We start from the raw sequence: 17,982 nt of genomic DNA, 5'->3' as shown, positions 1-17,982 counted from the left end.
CACGTCTGGATTACACTGAAGTTTGAGAACATCTCCCTGAACTGTCCTGATGTGGAGCAGGGAGGGTCCAAACTATGTTGCCCAACTGCATGAGATCCTTGTCTCCTTCCAGGGGGAAGCATGCATCATGGGAGCAAAAAGGATATATAAGAAGCGTAAATCAGAGCGGAAATGTATGCAAGGAAAATATGCAGGAGCTATGGAATCTGAACCGTGTGTCTGCACAGAGGCTGATTTTGACTGGTGAGCTTGTGCTTTTATCTCGTGGATAAAAGTCATTCAGTATATCAGATCCATATGGGCCTTAATGACAGCTGAGATCTGAAATAATATTAACATCCATAGAGCTAAATGACAAGCCTCATATTCTTGGAAATTATGTCTTGGGGACATCATGGCTCATGGACACATGGCTATGTGCATATGAATATGGAAAAGCCAAGAGTTTCTTTAGATTTAAAGAGGATTCAGAAGATGGCTGGTGATTATCCTCACATATTTGATAGATCTCAGGGCAAAAAGAGAGACCAGATCCACCCCAAGTTGCTTCAAACAGCAGCACTGAAAACAATAAGTGGACTTTTGAGAGAACAAACATACTTATGCTCAAGATAAAAACTTTCTAGAATCTAGGGTTCCCGGTAATGGAACAATGACCTTATAAGGCAGTAAATTTTCTATCCCTGGAAGTTTTCGGTCAGTGGTTAGCTGACTATTGCTACGCAAGCTGTGGCAGACGTTTCTGAATTCAATGCAAAGATGGATTCAGAGGCATTGCCAATCTATGACTCTGTGAACCTAGTAGTAAAGGAGACTTCTCTCTTTACCAGGCCTCAACTAGTTTAAACTGGAAAAGTACTGAGACATTTAGAAGTTAAATAACTGAGAGTACCATAGCATTATTTCTGGAGCATTTGGTAAGCAGAAAGCTAGCTTATGGGACCGCTGATGCCCTCGCCTTGTTCTAGGTCAGTGTTAGTGTTCAGGTGAGGTTGACAAATTCTTGAGGATGAGTAGGTGGTAACTCTCTTGGTTATATCCATCTCATTTGCTGTTCCTTTTTTTTCCCCTCTTTTTTCTTTTTCTTTTTTATTTATTTATGTATTTTTAGTTTAGAGAAAGCAATTGGTAAATATGTATGTCAACGTTGAACGATTGAAACTTGACCTGCCTAAGAACTAAAGTCATTCCTTTAACCATTTTTCTGTGTAGCAATCACAGGTCACATATCTGATCATCAAAGCATCAGTGACTGGGCTGAGATACTGTATACATATACATCAGGTATCTTAGGAAAAGTAAGTCTCTCATGGTAAACCTCTGGAGATGTTCTCTGAATAAATAGTACCGGGCAGGCCTGGAAAAATTGACCACCAGCAATCACGCCAGTAACCCAAGGCTGTTCTCCTCTTGTGGGTAAACAAGGCAAGCCAACAGCCAGTGCTGTGTCTCCCTAGGCTCAGCCGGAGGGCAACAGAGCTTCGGTTAAGCTCAAAAGGAATTCTGCAGGGGCCTCGCCAACCATGACTTATGTTTTAGTCAGTGCAACATTATTAAAATGATGCAGATATTTTATCCTTGTCCTACCTTTTGGGATTGACACGCTGAAATAAATTCAGAGGGAAAACTTACATGGAATTTTTAAGTCATTCATCACATCCCTCTTTCTGAAGCCTAACTACTTCTCCTTTATCCACTCTACTCAAGGAGGATTTGTAAAGGAAGTTAACATTTTATCTTGGTGGCTTAACTTTGGCTTTTCCAAAGGGTCGATCTTTTGCAAAGAGCAATGTATTCTGTCATAGAACACCAAAAAGAAAAAGTAAGGTGAGGTGTCCCAATTCCCAGATTTCTCCTGGATACATTTGTTCCTTTGGGAATCTTTTTGACAAAGTTCCAAAATAAGCCAGTCTTTTGTTTTTGTCGTGGTTATTTGTTGTTTCCCTTTTTCCATGTTAAGCTCGTCTAGAGTAAAGGGAATGTGTGGTAAGGAGAGTAATTAGGTTTCTCCCTTCCCCTATCTCTCACTCCCCTCAACCTTCGCCCAGTTCTTGAGTTCATCCGTGATTGGAATCTGCTGCTCATCCCACTAACAAATGTATTCCGAAAGTGGGAAATGAATCATAAATGAAGCCATTGTAAGATTTTCTGGTCAAATGAGATTTTTGTAACTGCGTGATTTCTGAAAATATTTTGGAAGGCTCACCACGACCTTGTTGAGTTTCTACCAGTAGCTGGAACTTCAGTGATTCCATTTGACTATAGCATAATGAAAGGTGGTTGTCGAATGTTCTCTCTTAGCTTGGCTCTCCCCTGGTCAGTCCTCCAGATGACCTTGCCTGTCATTCTCCAGCATTTGTAAAGTAATTCCCTGAAATGAACACTGGTTGTGGGCAGCAATTCTTAAGTCCTCCTACCCATGCTGTGTTGAACCAGCACCAAATCCAGCTGGTGTGTGCAGAATTCTAAGTGCCAGCTGCCTGGTGACAGGCCCCTTAGATGAGCCTATTTCTCCCTTCCCGACCCTCATGTGCCAGCATCTCACCTCCATTACACAGATGGGCCAGTTCATACTAATGCTTGCTGGTTGCTACCTGCAATTTGTCTGTGCATGCAGAGGTGCAATTTGTTGTCATCCTCCGTGCCCAGGTTCATCTTCCAGAAGCCAAGAATATCAGGCCACTCAGAGGCCCCTGGAGGCAAGAAGGAGAGGAGACCCAGAGAAAAGTGTTTTACTATTTGCAAACTAGAGAAAAGATTTAAAGCAGTTAGTCCCACTGGCAGTGGTTACCGACTAGGACAAAACTTTTCCTTGGGGGAATGCTCGCGACACTCTTGAAGGACATTTCTTTTTCTGCTGTGACTTTGAAGCATATGGCTTGTGCAGAGAGAGACTTGGCTCAGCTCTACTTGCTAGATCCAGATGTCTTGGAAGAGCACCCCAAAGACATCACCAGGATCGAGAATGGTGCCACATGTGGCTGTGTTAAACACTTCAGTGAAGGTTTACACTGAGAATTGAGCTTCTACCACTGACTGTTTTCCAATTATAGCTTTGTCTGGGCCCAACCACAATCAGTATCGTGTATCCTTCTAAAGAGAACATAATCTACTCTCTCAGCTTAAAGGCATTTAATTTGAATTATTGGGCATTGAGCCTTCATCTCTACACAGGCATCTCTTTTGCTTCAAGTCAGCATTTCTCAAAATGGGTTCTGTAGATATTTTCAATATCTATCTAATTGATAGATATTCCAGGGGGAAAGAAGTTCCATTTCTGGAAAGACAGTGATTCAGTGAATGCCTTTTTTTTTTTTTTTTTTTGTGAGGAGGACTAGCCCTAAGCTAACATCCGATGCCAATCCTCCCCTTTTTTCCTTGAGGAAGATTGGCCCTGGGCTAACATCTGTGCCCATCCTCCTCTACTTTATATGGGACGCCGCCACAGCATGGCTTGACAAGCAGTGCATCTGTGCGCTCCCGGGACCCGAACCTGCAAACCCTGGGCTGCTGCAGCGGAGCGCGTGCACTTAACCACTGCGCCACTGGGCCGGCCCCAGTGAATGCCTTTTTTTGACGAGTTGACTAGAGTAGAAGTTGGCTGTGGACTAACATAAAATTATTCTCGGTAATTTTTTCACCTACTGAAAGATTTCTCTTGGCTCTTTCCCCAACAGTGACTATGGTTATGAGCGACACAGCAATGGTCAGTGCCTCCCAGCATTTTGGTTCAATCCATCTTCTCTGTCGAAGGATTGCAGCTTGGGGCAGAGTTACCTCAATAGTACCGGGTGAGTGTCTGAAGCAGTGACCTTGAGAGGTCAACCTTTGCTGCGTTTCAGCGTGTGTTAAACTTACAGAATTACTTCTGATCAAACAGCAGGCCTATTTCATTACAGCACAATTTATTTGCTTTTGTTCATTTTAATAATGCAGCACAGATTTGCATTACAGTGCAAATTTCTTCTGAGAATGACCTCAGTTGCAAATAAAGAAATGAAACAGTTTCCTTAGATGAAGATGACGATGGTGATAATATATAAATTTCTTTATTTTTTGATACTCTATTTCAGAATTAATTAATCATGTGAGGCTACCTTTTATTCTCACTGCATCCCTGGGAGGAAGGCCAAATAAATTATTTTATATGTGTGTTTCCTGTTTTATGGATGTGGAGCCTACAGTCAAAAAAGAAACTCCTTGAATTTTCAAGAGTATGCTGGTATTAGTAGGAATATGATTAATTTTCTCTCTATGTCCAGTCTTGACACATTTAAGGCATGCATTCTGATCTTTATAAATATGAAATCAGATTCTAAAATTTTGTGTTTAATGTTCTGTTTTGTGGGGCTTATCCAGTATTATTTAAGAAATACCATAAAAGGGAAAACATTCCATGACTTTATCACAAGTGTAACTGGTGTTTATAGACTTAAAAAATAGTATGTGGAACTTATTTGGATTCTAATTCAAATAATATGTAAAAAGACATTTTTGAACCATTTGGAGAAATGAAATATGGACTGATGATTAGGTGATGTATTAGTCAGGGTTTTGCAGAGATATGTTTTTATAGTTCCAATACACACATATATATAAAGAAATTCAATATAAGGAATTAGATCACGCAGTTATGGAAGCAGGCAAGTCCAGATCCCGAGATCTGCAGGGTGGGTTGGCAAGCTGGAGACCCGGGAGACTGATGGTTTGTTTCCAGTCCCAGTCTGAAGGCATGAGACCCTGAAAGTCAACAGTGTAGTTCCCATCTGAAGGACAGCAGGCCCAAAACCGTAGAAAAGCCAATGTTTCTGTCCAAGTGCAAAGGCAGGAAAAAAGCCAATGTCCAGTTTGAAGACAAGCAGGAAGAATTCTCTCTTACTCAGCAAAGGTCAGCCTTTTTGTTCTAGTCAGGCCTTCCATGGATTGGATGAGGCCCACCCACATTGAAGAGAACAATTTGCTTTACTCAGTCTACTGATTTAAATGTTAATCTCATCCAAAAACACCCTCAGAGAAGCACTCAGAATAATATTTGACCAAATATCTGGGCACCCTGTGGCCCAGTCAAGCTGACACATAAAATTAACCATCATCGGTGATATTGGGTGATACCTAATCAAAATATAAATATTTATATTTATTATATTATATTAATTAAATATTTATATATTTAGGTGTGATAATGGTATTTTGGTTAGGCTAAAAAGAAAGAAAGCCTATCTTTTAGAGATACATGATATGTGAGATTTGTTTTAAAATGTTAAAAAAGGAATAGGTATTGATAATGTGTGAAGATGAGCTAAGGGGGGCGTGGGGATTTATTATACTATTTTCTCTCATTTGTGAATATTTGAAAATTCTGATATTAAAAAGTTAGAAAGACAGGGAAAGTAAGAAAAAAGAAAAGAAGAAAAAGAGAGAAGGAAGAAGGCAGGGAGGGGTAGAAACCCCCCCAATAGGCCAGTTCTACTTGGCAACTCCTCATTTCTCATGCCAGCTGCACTACAGAGGTGACGAATTCCATGTTTCCATTTATGTACTTCCATACTTAAAATTTTTAAAGTTTTTTAATTGAAAAAAGATTAACAAAATAATATATACTACTTTTTTGAAGAAGAAAAAAAACACAGACATGTACCTCAAATATTATCTCTGATGTCAGGGATTTCTAGAACTTTTGAATGAAGGAATAAGTTGTGACTTAACTGAACTATAACACAAAATCTGAGGGAGATACAAGTGACATTTTTACAGCACTGGGTCAGTTAGGTCTTCAGCATCTAGTACCATGGGAAAAAAAATTGAAAAGGGCTGATGAAATAAGTAAATTAATGCCAAAGAAAGGAATTTTATTACTTGCATGTACTAGCATGTTTAGACATTATTAAGGGCACCTGAAACCCCTAAAGCTAGTTTCAGAGTTTATTTTTTTTCACTAACTCAATCAGTCAAAGAAGTTCTATTATTCTCTCTTTGGTATTGATGAGAGGAGGCTGAAATACAGAGGGATCTAAATTGTTCCAGATGCTACTCAAATCACTGGACTAATGCAGAATGAAGGCCCATGACTGCTCACTTTTCAGATTATGGAGAATATATATATATATATACACACACACATACATACATACACACATAGACACACACACACACATACACACAAACATTTTTAGCTACCCCTAAATAGATTTCACCATTCCTTTGGCAAACTCAGAATGTGAAATCCAAATAAATCCTGATTCGTGTAAAAGAAAACATCAGACATGATTAAATTATACTGTCCTATTCAGTGCGATTTTTCATTTATGCCTTATAAAATTTAAATTAAAATTTAAATTAGAAATGTGATTCAATGGTAAATGTCCAGGTATATAAATATTTGTCAGTGCTGTCATGTTTAAGAATCATAAAATCACAGACATTACTTTCTAGGGCTCGACCTCCACTCTCAGAGGTTGTTCATATCAGTGGGTACTACATCATAGCATCTGACCCCAAAGGATTTTTGTTAAGTTACCACATCCACTGGTTTCGTCTATCCCTTTCAAACTCTTTGCAGAAAAGCATCAGCATCAGTGAGCGAGCCCGTGTAAAGTGAACATACGATAAATACCAGCCATCAGCAGGTGGGATAAATGCCCTGCTCTCAAAAGTAAGATGCTCACAGGTGGAAGAGTGACCACCCCCACAGGACCCTAAAGTTGGAGGGGAGAGGTGACAGTAGTAACACCACTGATCAGCAGATTGTGTAAACTACACATTTTGTATTAGGAACAAGAAGACCCTTAGCTGGGAGAGGGGCCTGAAATCATCTTCAAAGAAGGCCCCATACCATCAAATTCTTATTTGCAGTGTCTATAATCAACTCAGAGTTGGCAAGAGGTAGAGTGTAGATGAAACTGAAGAAGAACTTTCTGTCTTTCATAATGTGCCTCCAGCCCCTCAACCCAGGTGTCACTTGGCTATGTGTTGATTCAGTGGCATTTCATAAGTGCAGATTCAGTATTCAACGTTGTAGCCACTGTAATGCTGCCAGTAAGCATTTATCTTTTCACTTAAAAACCTTGAATTACAAAAGAAATACATACATATGTGTTCTATGTTTAAAAAGGCAATGTAGGTCATCACCCCAATCCTGGCCGCCTTTCTCACACACCTGTGGTCTGTTTGGTATGCGTGCTTCCAAACACTTTTCTTTGCATTTGCCAGTGAATAATCATGCCAAGAAAAAATATACAAAAGTAATTTGGGAAGTTATTCTTGTATGTCATTTCCTACTAGCTATATTGTTCTTCCATTTGCCTTTTTCATTCAAAAATATATCTTAAATATTTTTCCAAGTCAGAATATATAGAGCTGCCTTCTATCTATTTCGTTTAATTCCATAGTATTACAGCACCTGGGATTATTTAGTCATCCCCTTTCGTGAACATTTTGGTCATTTTTCATTTTCTGCTGCTATAAACAATGCTGCAATTAACATTCTCATCCCATAATAGTTGTTATTAAAAACATTCAACAATAATTAGAGTCTCTTTTGGCAATTGGAGGTGTTTCTCCTGGCTTCTAGAGCAAATTCCACCCAGCTAACTGGTTACTTCTGAGACCTGAGGATCCAGGCACTGCCAAAAAGCTCTCCCAGAAGAGTTAGGACACTAGCTTCCTGCTCACACACTGCCTGTGAGTCCTACACATTAGAGAGTTATTTGTCTTAACTGCCATCCTCCTTGAAAACACAAATGCCAATGAATTCTGTAAGGGAAAGCTGAAGCAAAGACTGAGCAGGATTTCCCACGTTAACAAGGTGAGGAAGATCATTTCAGGCAAAGAAGTAAGAGATGACCAGGGTGAAAGGGCCATGGTGGGAGTTTTCTCAAGGACAGGCCCTGACGTCAGTGCATGGAAGTCTATAGAGTTAAGGGGCCACCCTGCACCTTAAGTCTCTCCAGTGCCAGGTTGAACCCATCCACGGGCATCTTGTGCTCAGTCAGTACAGAATCTGTATTAGCTTCAGGCTGGGATGAAGCACAGGGGACTCACAAATGCAAAGTCAGCTGAGACTGAGTGCCTCCATAAATTTTAATCCCCGGGCGCCTCGCTTGCCTCACCCTATCCCTTACAGCAGAGCACACGGTGCAGTCACGCAGTCAGAACTTGAATTGACTGAGGTCTACTAAACAATCATCCCATGTCAGTCAAGCTTAACAAGCAAATCGCCCAGCATCACCTTTCTGAGAGTTTTGTTGAAAGCATGCAGGTAAACCTTCCTTCTCCTTTTTATTTTAACACCTCCCTTTGTAAATGGTGATGGTTGCTTTCACAGTCAGCTTATTACCTTGTATATATAGCAGTGTTCTCAGGTTCACTCACTTCACCACGATGGAAACATTCTAGCTTCGGTTATTATTATGCTCAATAGAAATGCTATTTTGAGGAGACACCAAAATTTTATCAGCTTCACTGTGTAGAAGTGAATGGTTGTGCAATTTTTGTTTTAGTTCTTGGGCAGGACTTAGAAAAGATAGTTGGAATAAGAGCTGAAATGGGTGTCGAATGTCCCTCCAGGTGGCTATAACCACCAGTCCTTAGTCCTTGGTCCAGTGATGTTAGTTTTCTAATGTTCACACCGTGGAGCACTGTGTGAGCCAAGTTCTGCCATGTTCTCCACTGTCAGATCCCTGCCTGTTTTCACCCTCTGCCCTCACATCTTCTGCAAGCCATTCCATGGAAAGCAAGGTGCCTGGTACTGAGGTCCATCCTGTAATGGATAAATGGAGGGATGTTTTATTTGGTGAAAAAGAGAGTTATTTTAGAGTGAACCAAATAAGGGTTTTAATCCAACCTCTGCCATTTACTGTTGTCTTTAGCAAGTGACGTCCTTTCTTTGAGCTTTAATTTTCTAACCTATAAAATTTTGCTATTTGTTTTTGGGGTTTGATTAAATATGATACTGTATGTAGATCATGCAGCACAATGCCTAGCAGATAGTAGTCACTTTGCAAAATGCAGATACCATCACCAATAGTCATCATCTAAGGGCTCCTCTGAAGCGAAGGAGAAAAAAGGGGGGAAGACTCTTTTATTCTGTGTCTATAGTCCAGACATTTATTTGATATTTAATAGTCACTGCAATACTGAGATCTAGGACATATTTAATCTAAGGCCCTGTTTTCTCATCTGTAAAACAGAAATAATAACCTGCACAGGCTCATAAAGTTACAAATTTAGAAACCACTGTACACCAAAACACGTCTGTCCCTCAGTACCACTCAAGGCAGATGACACATTTGTCTGATGAGTGAATGAGTGCCTTTTGTTCAAATAAAATGAAGTCAGTGTTTATCTGTATATTTTCTTTCATGTTAGTGCTGAAATAACCCCAGATTCATTCCTCTTTGTTTCTCCATCGGTGCCTATAAATATCTCAGTTTCTACTTACACAAGCACAAGCTCATTTAGTTGTACTTATATATGGTTATATCTTGTTTATACTGTTTGGGGTCCAGGGAACATGCTGCAAATTTAAGTTGCTAAATTAACTAGGACATTGCTTGTTTCATGTCAACCATAAAAGATTCTGTAAATATAAAATAAAGTGGGCATTGGGCTGGCTTATTCTAAGAAACCAAGATAATCTTCTCAAGGGACAGATTTCTTCTTGCTATTAAGCTAGAGATATTTCTAGATGTGTTTAAAAAAAAGTGTGTATAAAAATTTCTGTCCATGGAGTTTCTTTAGAGAAACCATTAATCCCTCCTGGAAGAATGTACAACGACAGCTCTTATTGTTCCTTGGGGTTAGTTTCTCAACATACAATGGGGATATTTACTTAAGAAGCTTAAAAAAATGATTTTGTAATAGCATTAATTCAGTATCTATATAAGAACATTTAGTGGATCCAGGAAAAAATATATACACACCAATTATCTCAAAATAGTAATCTCCGTACTGTCAACATACATTTGGAATGTTGTTAAAATACTTTCTATAAACATTCCTCCCTATATCAACCATACAAACACTTTGACCTTGGCTAACCTGCCGTTGCCCTGGAGTTGCTATTTCCAGGATCTTTGGGGGCTGTGGTCTTTTCCCAAGTGACCCCATTCCTGTGCCTGGTGGGGATTTTGATTTTCAGTCTGATCTCCTTTGCAAGATTTGTCAGTGAGCGTCATGGAGAATAATGGGTCCTATAAGTGGTGCATGTGTTTAAAGTCCACAGAAAGGAAATCACTTGCATTATTTACAGACTCAACACTGCAGGGGCCCATGTAGCTGTTTTCTAGCAAAGTGCCGTGCAGTCTCACAGCAGGCACTCAATAATTGTTTGTTGCTACGAAGTTGACTCTTCAGAGTACCTTTCTTAGATATGGTTTTCCATATTTTCATGAGATGGCATTGGGGTTGGGAAATGAAGAAGAAGGTGAAAGTCACTGTATGTGGAGACCTAGTTCCTCACATAGCTGTTCTTGCCCACGTCAGTGGTATTGGCATTAACGATCCTCATCCAGGTGGTATGGCATACATAGTGGCGAGAGAACACCAGGGTCAGTCCAGAGGTGCATAACCACTACTTGTCCCCCATGTGATCTTAGGAAACTCTCTAAACTATATCTCCTTTTCCTTATGTGCAAAATGGAGGGATTGTATTTGATGATCTTTGAGACCCCTTCAGGCTCTGACATGTCCATGACCAATTTGAAATGATTCAATATTAGGATTCCTTGGACTGCAGGTGCCCAAAAGAAGGGAAAATTTCCTTACATAAGTGAGTTGTACAACTAGTTGACTTAGGTAGTGGATTCCATGAGGCATTTTCATGATTCTTGATATTAAATCATTTAGTTTAGCGTGGCCATATGTCCCAGTGCATCAAGTTGGCATTCAAAATGAAGTCACATTCCATTTACTGTTTAAGCTAAATGACTTGTGCTTCCATCCTGCTTTAATGCAAGAGAAGTTTTCTTCCCTCCACCTGGTCTTCTGTCTCATGATGGTTCCCAGGGTCTGCTTACTCAGTTTAAGGGAAAAGTCCTGAGAGCTATTGCCTTGAGTAGAGAAACTTGGAGAACCTGCTTAGTCAGCCATGGAACCCCATTCTTTCTGAAGGTTGACGTCGTGGCTACTCCACAGGATTACTGTTGAAATACGGGCACATTGGGTCTAGGAAGATTTTAAGTCTTAGCCATACACTGTACCCAGAACTAGTCCCTTCTCTGTCACCAAGGCTTGCTCCATTTCTTGTTTCATTAATTCAAGTATCATTGTAACAAGGCAGTTTTCTCCTGAAAGCAAAAGTACATACTACCATCCAAGAAACGAAACTACTTAAATTCTTCTTATTGTGAACACAAGTGAGAGACACCATAGCTCAGTAACAATAGACTTGCCTTGGCGACATGAAGAGCTGGAGCTCCCGCTCTACCTTGGTCATTATATGTGATTACTTTGCAAAAAGGAAGGAGACAACTTCACAGAAAAATGTGATTTCTAAGCTTATTTTTAAAGAATGAGTAGCAGCTTGACAGGAGGAAAGAGCGTCCCAGGCAGCATAAACAGCACAGGCAAACAAAGGCACATAGACTTCAGCGTGGCCTGAGCTCAGGAAACATGTCAGGCCGTGGAAAGAATGGAAGGTTAAAAAGTGAGATAGGGACAGATCGTGGACCTCTACTTTAAACCTGAACTTTACCCTTTAGAATAAGCCATAGGAAGATTTGAATGATTTTAAGGAAGGAATTGACATGGTCCAATCTGATTTTAAGATAATCTTGGCACTAAGAGTGCAGCTTGTATTTTCAGGGAACTTGATGTGTAATAGCAAGTTAATATTTAACACTTCAAATACTAACTTTTTGCTACATTTTGATATTTTAATATTTATTAAGTTCTTGCAATGTTCCAGATTATATGCTAAGCCCTTCTGAATGCATTATCTCATTTAATCCTCCCAAGAACTTTGTGAAAAGATTCTGTATTTATCCCTATTTTACAGGCAGAGAAACCAGTCATTAGAGAGAGGCTGGGTAAATTGCCCAAGTTCATATAGTAAGAGCCTGAATATAAACTCAGGCAATTTGGTTAACACTAGTGTTAACCACCAGGGCAGTGGTCTTTTAATCTTGGCTGCACACTAGAATCACCAGGGGAACTTAAAACAAAAACAAAAACACACTTATGCCCAGAATGCTCAATTAAATCATACTTCCTGGGGGCTAGGTCTTGGCATCCATATATTTTAAAAGTGTTGCCAAGTGATTCTAAAGGGCAGACAGGGTTGCAACCTACTGAGCTAGACTATACGTTACCTTAACATACACTGAATAGTCATAAACATCTGTATTCCACCCCCACCACCCCAAAATCACAAGGAAAAAAATACCAAATAGTAAAATCGCAGAATATGAAGACTTGCGTGTTTTTTTCCAGTTTTATTCTCGCAAAGAAAAACAATGGCCTTCATCTTTTTTAAGACTGGCAGGCGGCACAGAAGCAAAATGAAAGAAGGCAGGGGTGAAAAGGAAAAGGTGACAGAGGAGTTCAAGATAGGGAGGAAGAGAATAGCTGGAGTTGGGGTTGTTGTAGTAAGAAGACACCACCTGCTGATGAACAGTCGTAGTATCCAAGGCACATTTGCAGAATGTTTCCTTTTCAGTAATTGTACAAAGACTCCCTTGCCGTAACAAAGCACTTTTCTTCTTGGCGGATTGAAGAATGCTTTACCAACTAAATGCATCCCACTAATATTCAGAACTTAGGTCCAACATAATCATAAGTTGCCTTCTTATTACAGAGGTAGCAGCCCCATTTAATAACATATTAAATGCATTATTCATTTATGTAACTCAGGCCCAGGGACAGCTGCTGGAATAAAAATAGAACCATTCCGTAATGCAAAAAGCAGGTGTGTGCTTACTTGAGTAAATGAACTCTGTATTTCTGCACAATTTTCTTCTCAATTTCAGGGACAGGTCTGGTAGGGCTAATGTGATGCCATTTTCGTCCAGGAAATAAAATGGTTTCAGAAAGTTTTTTAATGAGCATTTAAAAAAATTTCCAACAGTCTTCTCTGTGGCAGAATCCCAGGGGGATGGATTCGTGCTTGGATTTAAGCAGAACTTCTGTTGCTGCAGGATTCAGGAAAGCCTGGCATATGATTGGCCAGAATAGTGACAAACAAGAGGAATGTTCTCTAGCTGATGATGCCAATGGTGATGGTGAGCCCATGCCTCTATAGCTGCTCGCCAAGACAGAGTCACAGGTGTGTTTGGATGCTAAGTGATTAAAAATCATAACCTGCGTTTAGTTTGTATAGCGCATTGCCTCTGAAACACGCGGGGAGTTTCTGATGCACAATTAAACTCACTGGGATGCCATAATTACTGCGTGACATTGCTGGTCATATCCTTGCTACCATTGCCAGTACCAGAGTGCCACCGTTCTCCAGTGTCTGCACCTTTTTTTTTTCTTCTCTCTTCTACCTGCCATTATTTTCACTTTTAATCAGCATACACTCATAAGCACCTACAATAGATTTCTTAAAATATCGGATGGGGTGATCTTAAAAATGCTCAGACAGGGCAATGACCAATCAGAATAGGTAGAGATCTTAGTGCTGGAGCAGCATTTGGGAGGCTGCCTGAAGTGCTAGATGTTAACCCTTTAGTTGCTGGATTATAAGGAGAAGCAGGGACTCCAAGAATAGGGATCAGCATAGCTGGGTTGGTAGGTGAGGTATTTGAAGGGTTTGGGGCAATGGTAGCAACCAACTGCTAGGGAGATATTTCAACATTTAAAATGGTACAGTCATCCCAGTGTGGACCTCCTTATTATCAGCCTTGCATGTCCAGGACACAAGGACACCCTCAAGGAGCTTAAAGTTCACAGTCACACACAGGAAGACAATCAAACAGGGCATAAATGATTCCTTTCAAGTAAACCATCAAGATTTCTTTAGGAGTTTAGAGGAGGGATGATCTTACTCCGTTTAAAGAGGCAGTACAGTGTAGGGGGGAAGAGTGGATGTATTCTAGAGACAAATTGTCTAGGGTCCTGGCTGTGTGATCTTGAGAAAATTGGTTAAATTCTATGACTCTTAATTTCTTCATCTGTATATTGGGAATAGTAATACCTTTCTTATTAGTGATATTTTGAAGGTAAATGAGAAATGTCATATGAGGAACTTAGCACAATAACTAGACCATGGTAAGTATTCTCTAAATATGCACTTACTGTTTTGCTATCTTACTATTTTACTATCATAGTCAGGGAAAAACAGTAGATAGGCTGTAACTAAAGCATGAGTAAGTTTTAGGCAGCTGCTGCAGCATGCGGGAGGACATAAAAGCAGAAGGAGCAAAAGAAAATACTTTTAAGAGGATTGAAAATGGAGATTTGGCTAGGGCAGAGTGAGTTTGTTGGAGAGAAAGAGTCCAGAAAAGTAGAATGAACTTAGCTTGTGGAGGGCTCCGTGCACAAGATTACAGGATTTGCGACTTATCCAAAGGACATTTGAAAGCCATGGAGGTTGTGAAAAGGTAGGAGAAATAATAACAATATTAAATAAAAATAATTGGTAACATTTCATAAGCACTTACTAATTGTCAGGGTGGTTTTAAGTACTCTGTGTACATTAATCCATTTAATCTTTACAACTACCCTATGAGATGAGTTAAATATTAATAATGACCTTGTTGTGATCCACCGCGTTCAAAGCACTTTCCCACACAGTGTTTAATTGGACTTTCTCAACCATGCTTTTAGGTAGCCAATCTTGAGACTCAGGAACAGAGGAAAGGACATTGTCTAGATTTGAAGGGATTGGAAAACTATAGCCTGAAGAACAAATCTGTCACACTGATAGTTTTGTAAATAAAGTTTTATTGTAACCTAGCTGCACCCATTCTTCTATGCATTGTCTATGTCTACTTTCATGCTACAACCAAAGAGCTGAATACTTATGACAAAAACCATAGAGCCCACAAAGCTAAAACATATACTGTCTGGCCCTTTGTATAAAAAGTTTGTCAACTCCTGGTGGAAAGGCCTTGGGCTTTGATTGGTTCCAGTTTGAGCTCTACCAGTAACCCCAGGCAAGTAGGCTGGGGAAATTAAATATATGAATACATAAAGTGGTTATTGTGGGCCCCAGAGAAAAAGATAATGAAGAAATAATACTGAACTTCAAAAGTCTTAAAGATTAGTCATCTTTTTCCACAGATTTTAATTTACTATGAATCTGATAAACTGTGTAGGATAAATTTGTAGGATAATTTTTTTTTTTGTTAAAGCTAAAACAAGAAGAAATAAGCAACAGAATAGGAAGGATTTACTCCATCTGCAGATAAAAATCTTCTTAATGTAAAGTATAGATAGTTTAGCCTGACTTTTACCAAGCTTAGCTAACTTTCAGCACTATACTGTTACTACAGGATCATCTGTGAGATCTAATGTTAAATCATATAATTCATAATAATCTATTCTTTCTCTGAATTGCAAATTTCCTTGCAATAGATATTACTCATTCTAACCCTAGAAGTATCTCCTTGATTATCCACATATGTCTCTTCAACTAAATTATAAACTCGGTGAGGGCAAGGACCATGTCTTCTACTGCTGTGCATTTCCCATAGCTCCAAAGTAAAATGATTCAGCAGTTGACTAAATGAATAAAAGAAGTATATTAAAGTGCTAATAATAGGTACAATGTGTACTATGATGATTTGTCTCTCTTTTGGGTGTTTTATATGAATTAGCTCTAATCCTCAGAGCAACATGAAATGTAGTTATTGATAGCCCTCATGGCTAGGCAGTAGATCCAGCTTAAAAAGGTGGGAGTGATCTGAATTATAATGAGCTGGATTACAACTTGAGCTTTTCTCCATTTAGGTATAGGAAGGTGGTTTCCAATAACTGTACTGATGGAGTGAGAGAACAGTACACTGCCAAACCGCAGAAGTGTCCAGGGAAGGCCCCGCGAGGACTCCGGATCGTCACCGCTGATGGAAAGTTGACAGCGGAACAAGGGCACAATGTTACTCTCATGGTACAATTGGAAGAGGTAGGACTGGCTCCTGTCTCACTTCTATGATCTAGGGCCAGTGATTTTCCCAAAGAAGTCATAGTTTTGTTTACATATCTTTTTGTTTTCGTTTACATTTTTTTAATTTTAAATGTTGTTTAAAATTTTTATTTTATTCTACTTTTAGTTTCTTGGGTTTTTTTGTGGTTATTGTTATGTCATCTTCTCAGTCACATTTCTTCAATTATTTTCCTTTCACTGCAAGTTGTTCTTCACTCCTATGTAATAGCACACATTTTGGGGGTTCTGTTTGGATTTAACTTTGCCTTATTGGCTCTTTTCTAGCAAAAATTTTCTCAGAGTGCATTAGTAGTATTCCTAGAATAATTTAACACACACACACTCAACTAACCTAAAAGATATACAATCACTCATCACTTGATGACAGATTACGTTCTGAGAAATGCATCATGAGGTGATTCCATCATTGTGCAAACATCATAGAGTGTACTTGCACAAACCTAGATGGTATAGCCTACTACAACCCTAGGCTATGTGGCACTAATCTTATGGGACCACCGTCATGTATGTGGTCTGTCATTGATCGAAACATCATTATGAAGCACATCACTATAATGCTGTCTTCCTTTCTCAACCAAACGTGTTAGCATTTCTTTTCCAAAGGCAACATGCTGGTCATACATATGGCACTAAGGCCAATCTAAACATAATTGAGTATACTTTCTTTGGCAATTGAGAGTTTGTATTTTTGTAGCACCTCAGGGATATCGTTTTTAACATCAATTATTATTTGCCAAATTATGGTTGTCTGAAATTTATGAATATTTAGATGGTGGATAAGATGAAATTTATACTATGTATTTTAGAATGTACACAGGCATTTTTGTCATCTTGTAAATGAGGAAATTGGTCTCACAAAGAATAAACACTTTTATTAAATGATTTCAGTTGTTAAACCAGACAGTCCTACCTTCAACCATATTTTCTGAGTGCCTAAAATACGGCCAGCACTGAGCTGTGCATACAAAGGGATTCAAAAAGTTAATAATGACACCAAGATTAAGATATACAACATTGACTTCCAGCTTCCTCTTCTAATAGCCCAGTGGCTTTCAGCATTTGACATATGTAAGAATCACCTGGTGACCATATTAAAACAGGGATGAAGGGACACACATGTATGGTGCTGAATAAAAACTAGGCTATTGGTGGTGAACATGATGCAGTCTATACAGAAACTGAAATATAATAATGTAGACCTTAAATTTACACAATGTTATAGGCAAACAAGACCTCAATAAAAATAAATTAATAAATAAATGACAGTTTTCTGGGCCCCATCTCCAAAGATTCTGATTCAGTAGGTTGGGCTGGGTCCCAAAAATATGCACTGCTAACAAGGTCATAGGTTATGCATTATACTTCAAGAAAGAAAAAAAAAAACAAGGGCAAAGTCAAGGGCGATAGAGTTGTCTGAGAGGCTCTGGAGTGTGACTTGAAGTGCAAAAGATGAAACAATTAGGATTGCTTTGTCATGTTTGATCAAAATTATGAGTATTTTAATTCCTGTAGAAAAAACAACTGTGAAATAATGAGTTTGAAACTCTGACTCAGATGATGCTGATGCTTTTGGTCCAAGGACCACTTAGAGAACCACTGTTCTAATACTCCTTTCTATTATCTCCTTAATAAGTGCCTTTCAGCCATACCCAATCTTCTAAATACTAAGGTTCCCCAAAATTCTTCAGTTAGAATAAGAAAGATACAGGCCAATTTAGGCCAATTGGAGTTGCTCGCATTTCACAGAAATAAAATCTTTGGGGACTTCTGCCTGAGGCTGTGACAGATTAGCTTGCAGCAAACCAAATATATATGTATGTATTTAGAGCAAGAGTGAGAGAGAGAGAGAAGGAGGACGAGCATGAGAGAACTATCAAGAG

The 17,982-nt window shown here is 39.2% G+C and overlaps 1 protein-coding gene across 5 annotated transcripts in view; it reads left to right on the top strand.

The window, feature by feature from the left end:
- Positions 1-17,982, top strand: part of SORCS1 (sortilin related VPS10 domain containing receptor 1) — a 487,586-nt gene that overhangs the window by 399,340 nt on the left and 70,264 nt on the right. For all 5 annotated transcript variants that reach the window (XM_087432564.1, XM_004428057.3, XM_087432565.1 and 2 more), the window contains exons 16-18: positions 113-243; positions 3,678-3,791; positions 15,889-16,060. In XM_087432564.1, the coding sequence (XP_087288690.1) occupies positions 113-243; positions 3,678-3,791; positions 15,889-16,060 (417 nt within the window). The remainder of the gene's footprint in view (positions 1-112; positions 244-3,677; positions 3,792-15,888; positions 16,061-17,982) is intronic.

Source organism: Ceratotherium simum, chromosome 6, assembly GCF_057802395.1.
Source record: "Ceratotherium simum simum isolate JZ-2026a chromosome 6, ASM5780239v1, whole genome shotgun sequence".
In the NCBI taxonomy this organism is placed as follows: Eukaryota; Metazoa; Chordata; class Mammalia; order Perissodactyla; family Rhinocerotidae; genus Ceratotherium; species Ceratotherium simum.
Note: the sequence above shows the minus strand (reverse complement) of the source record. Positions and strands in the feature narration are given on the sequence as shown.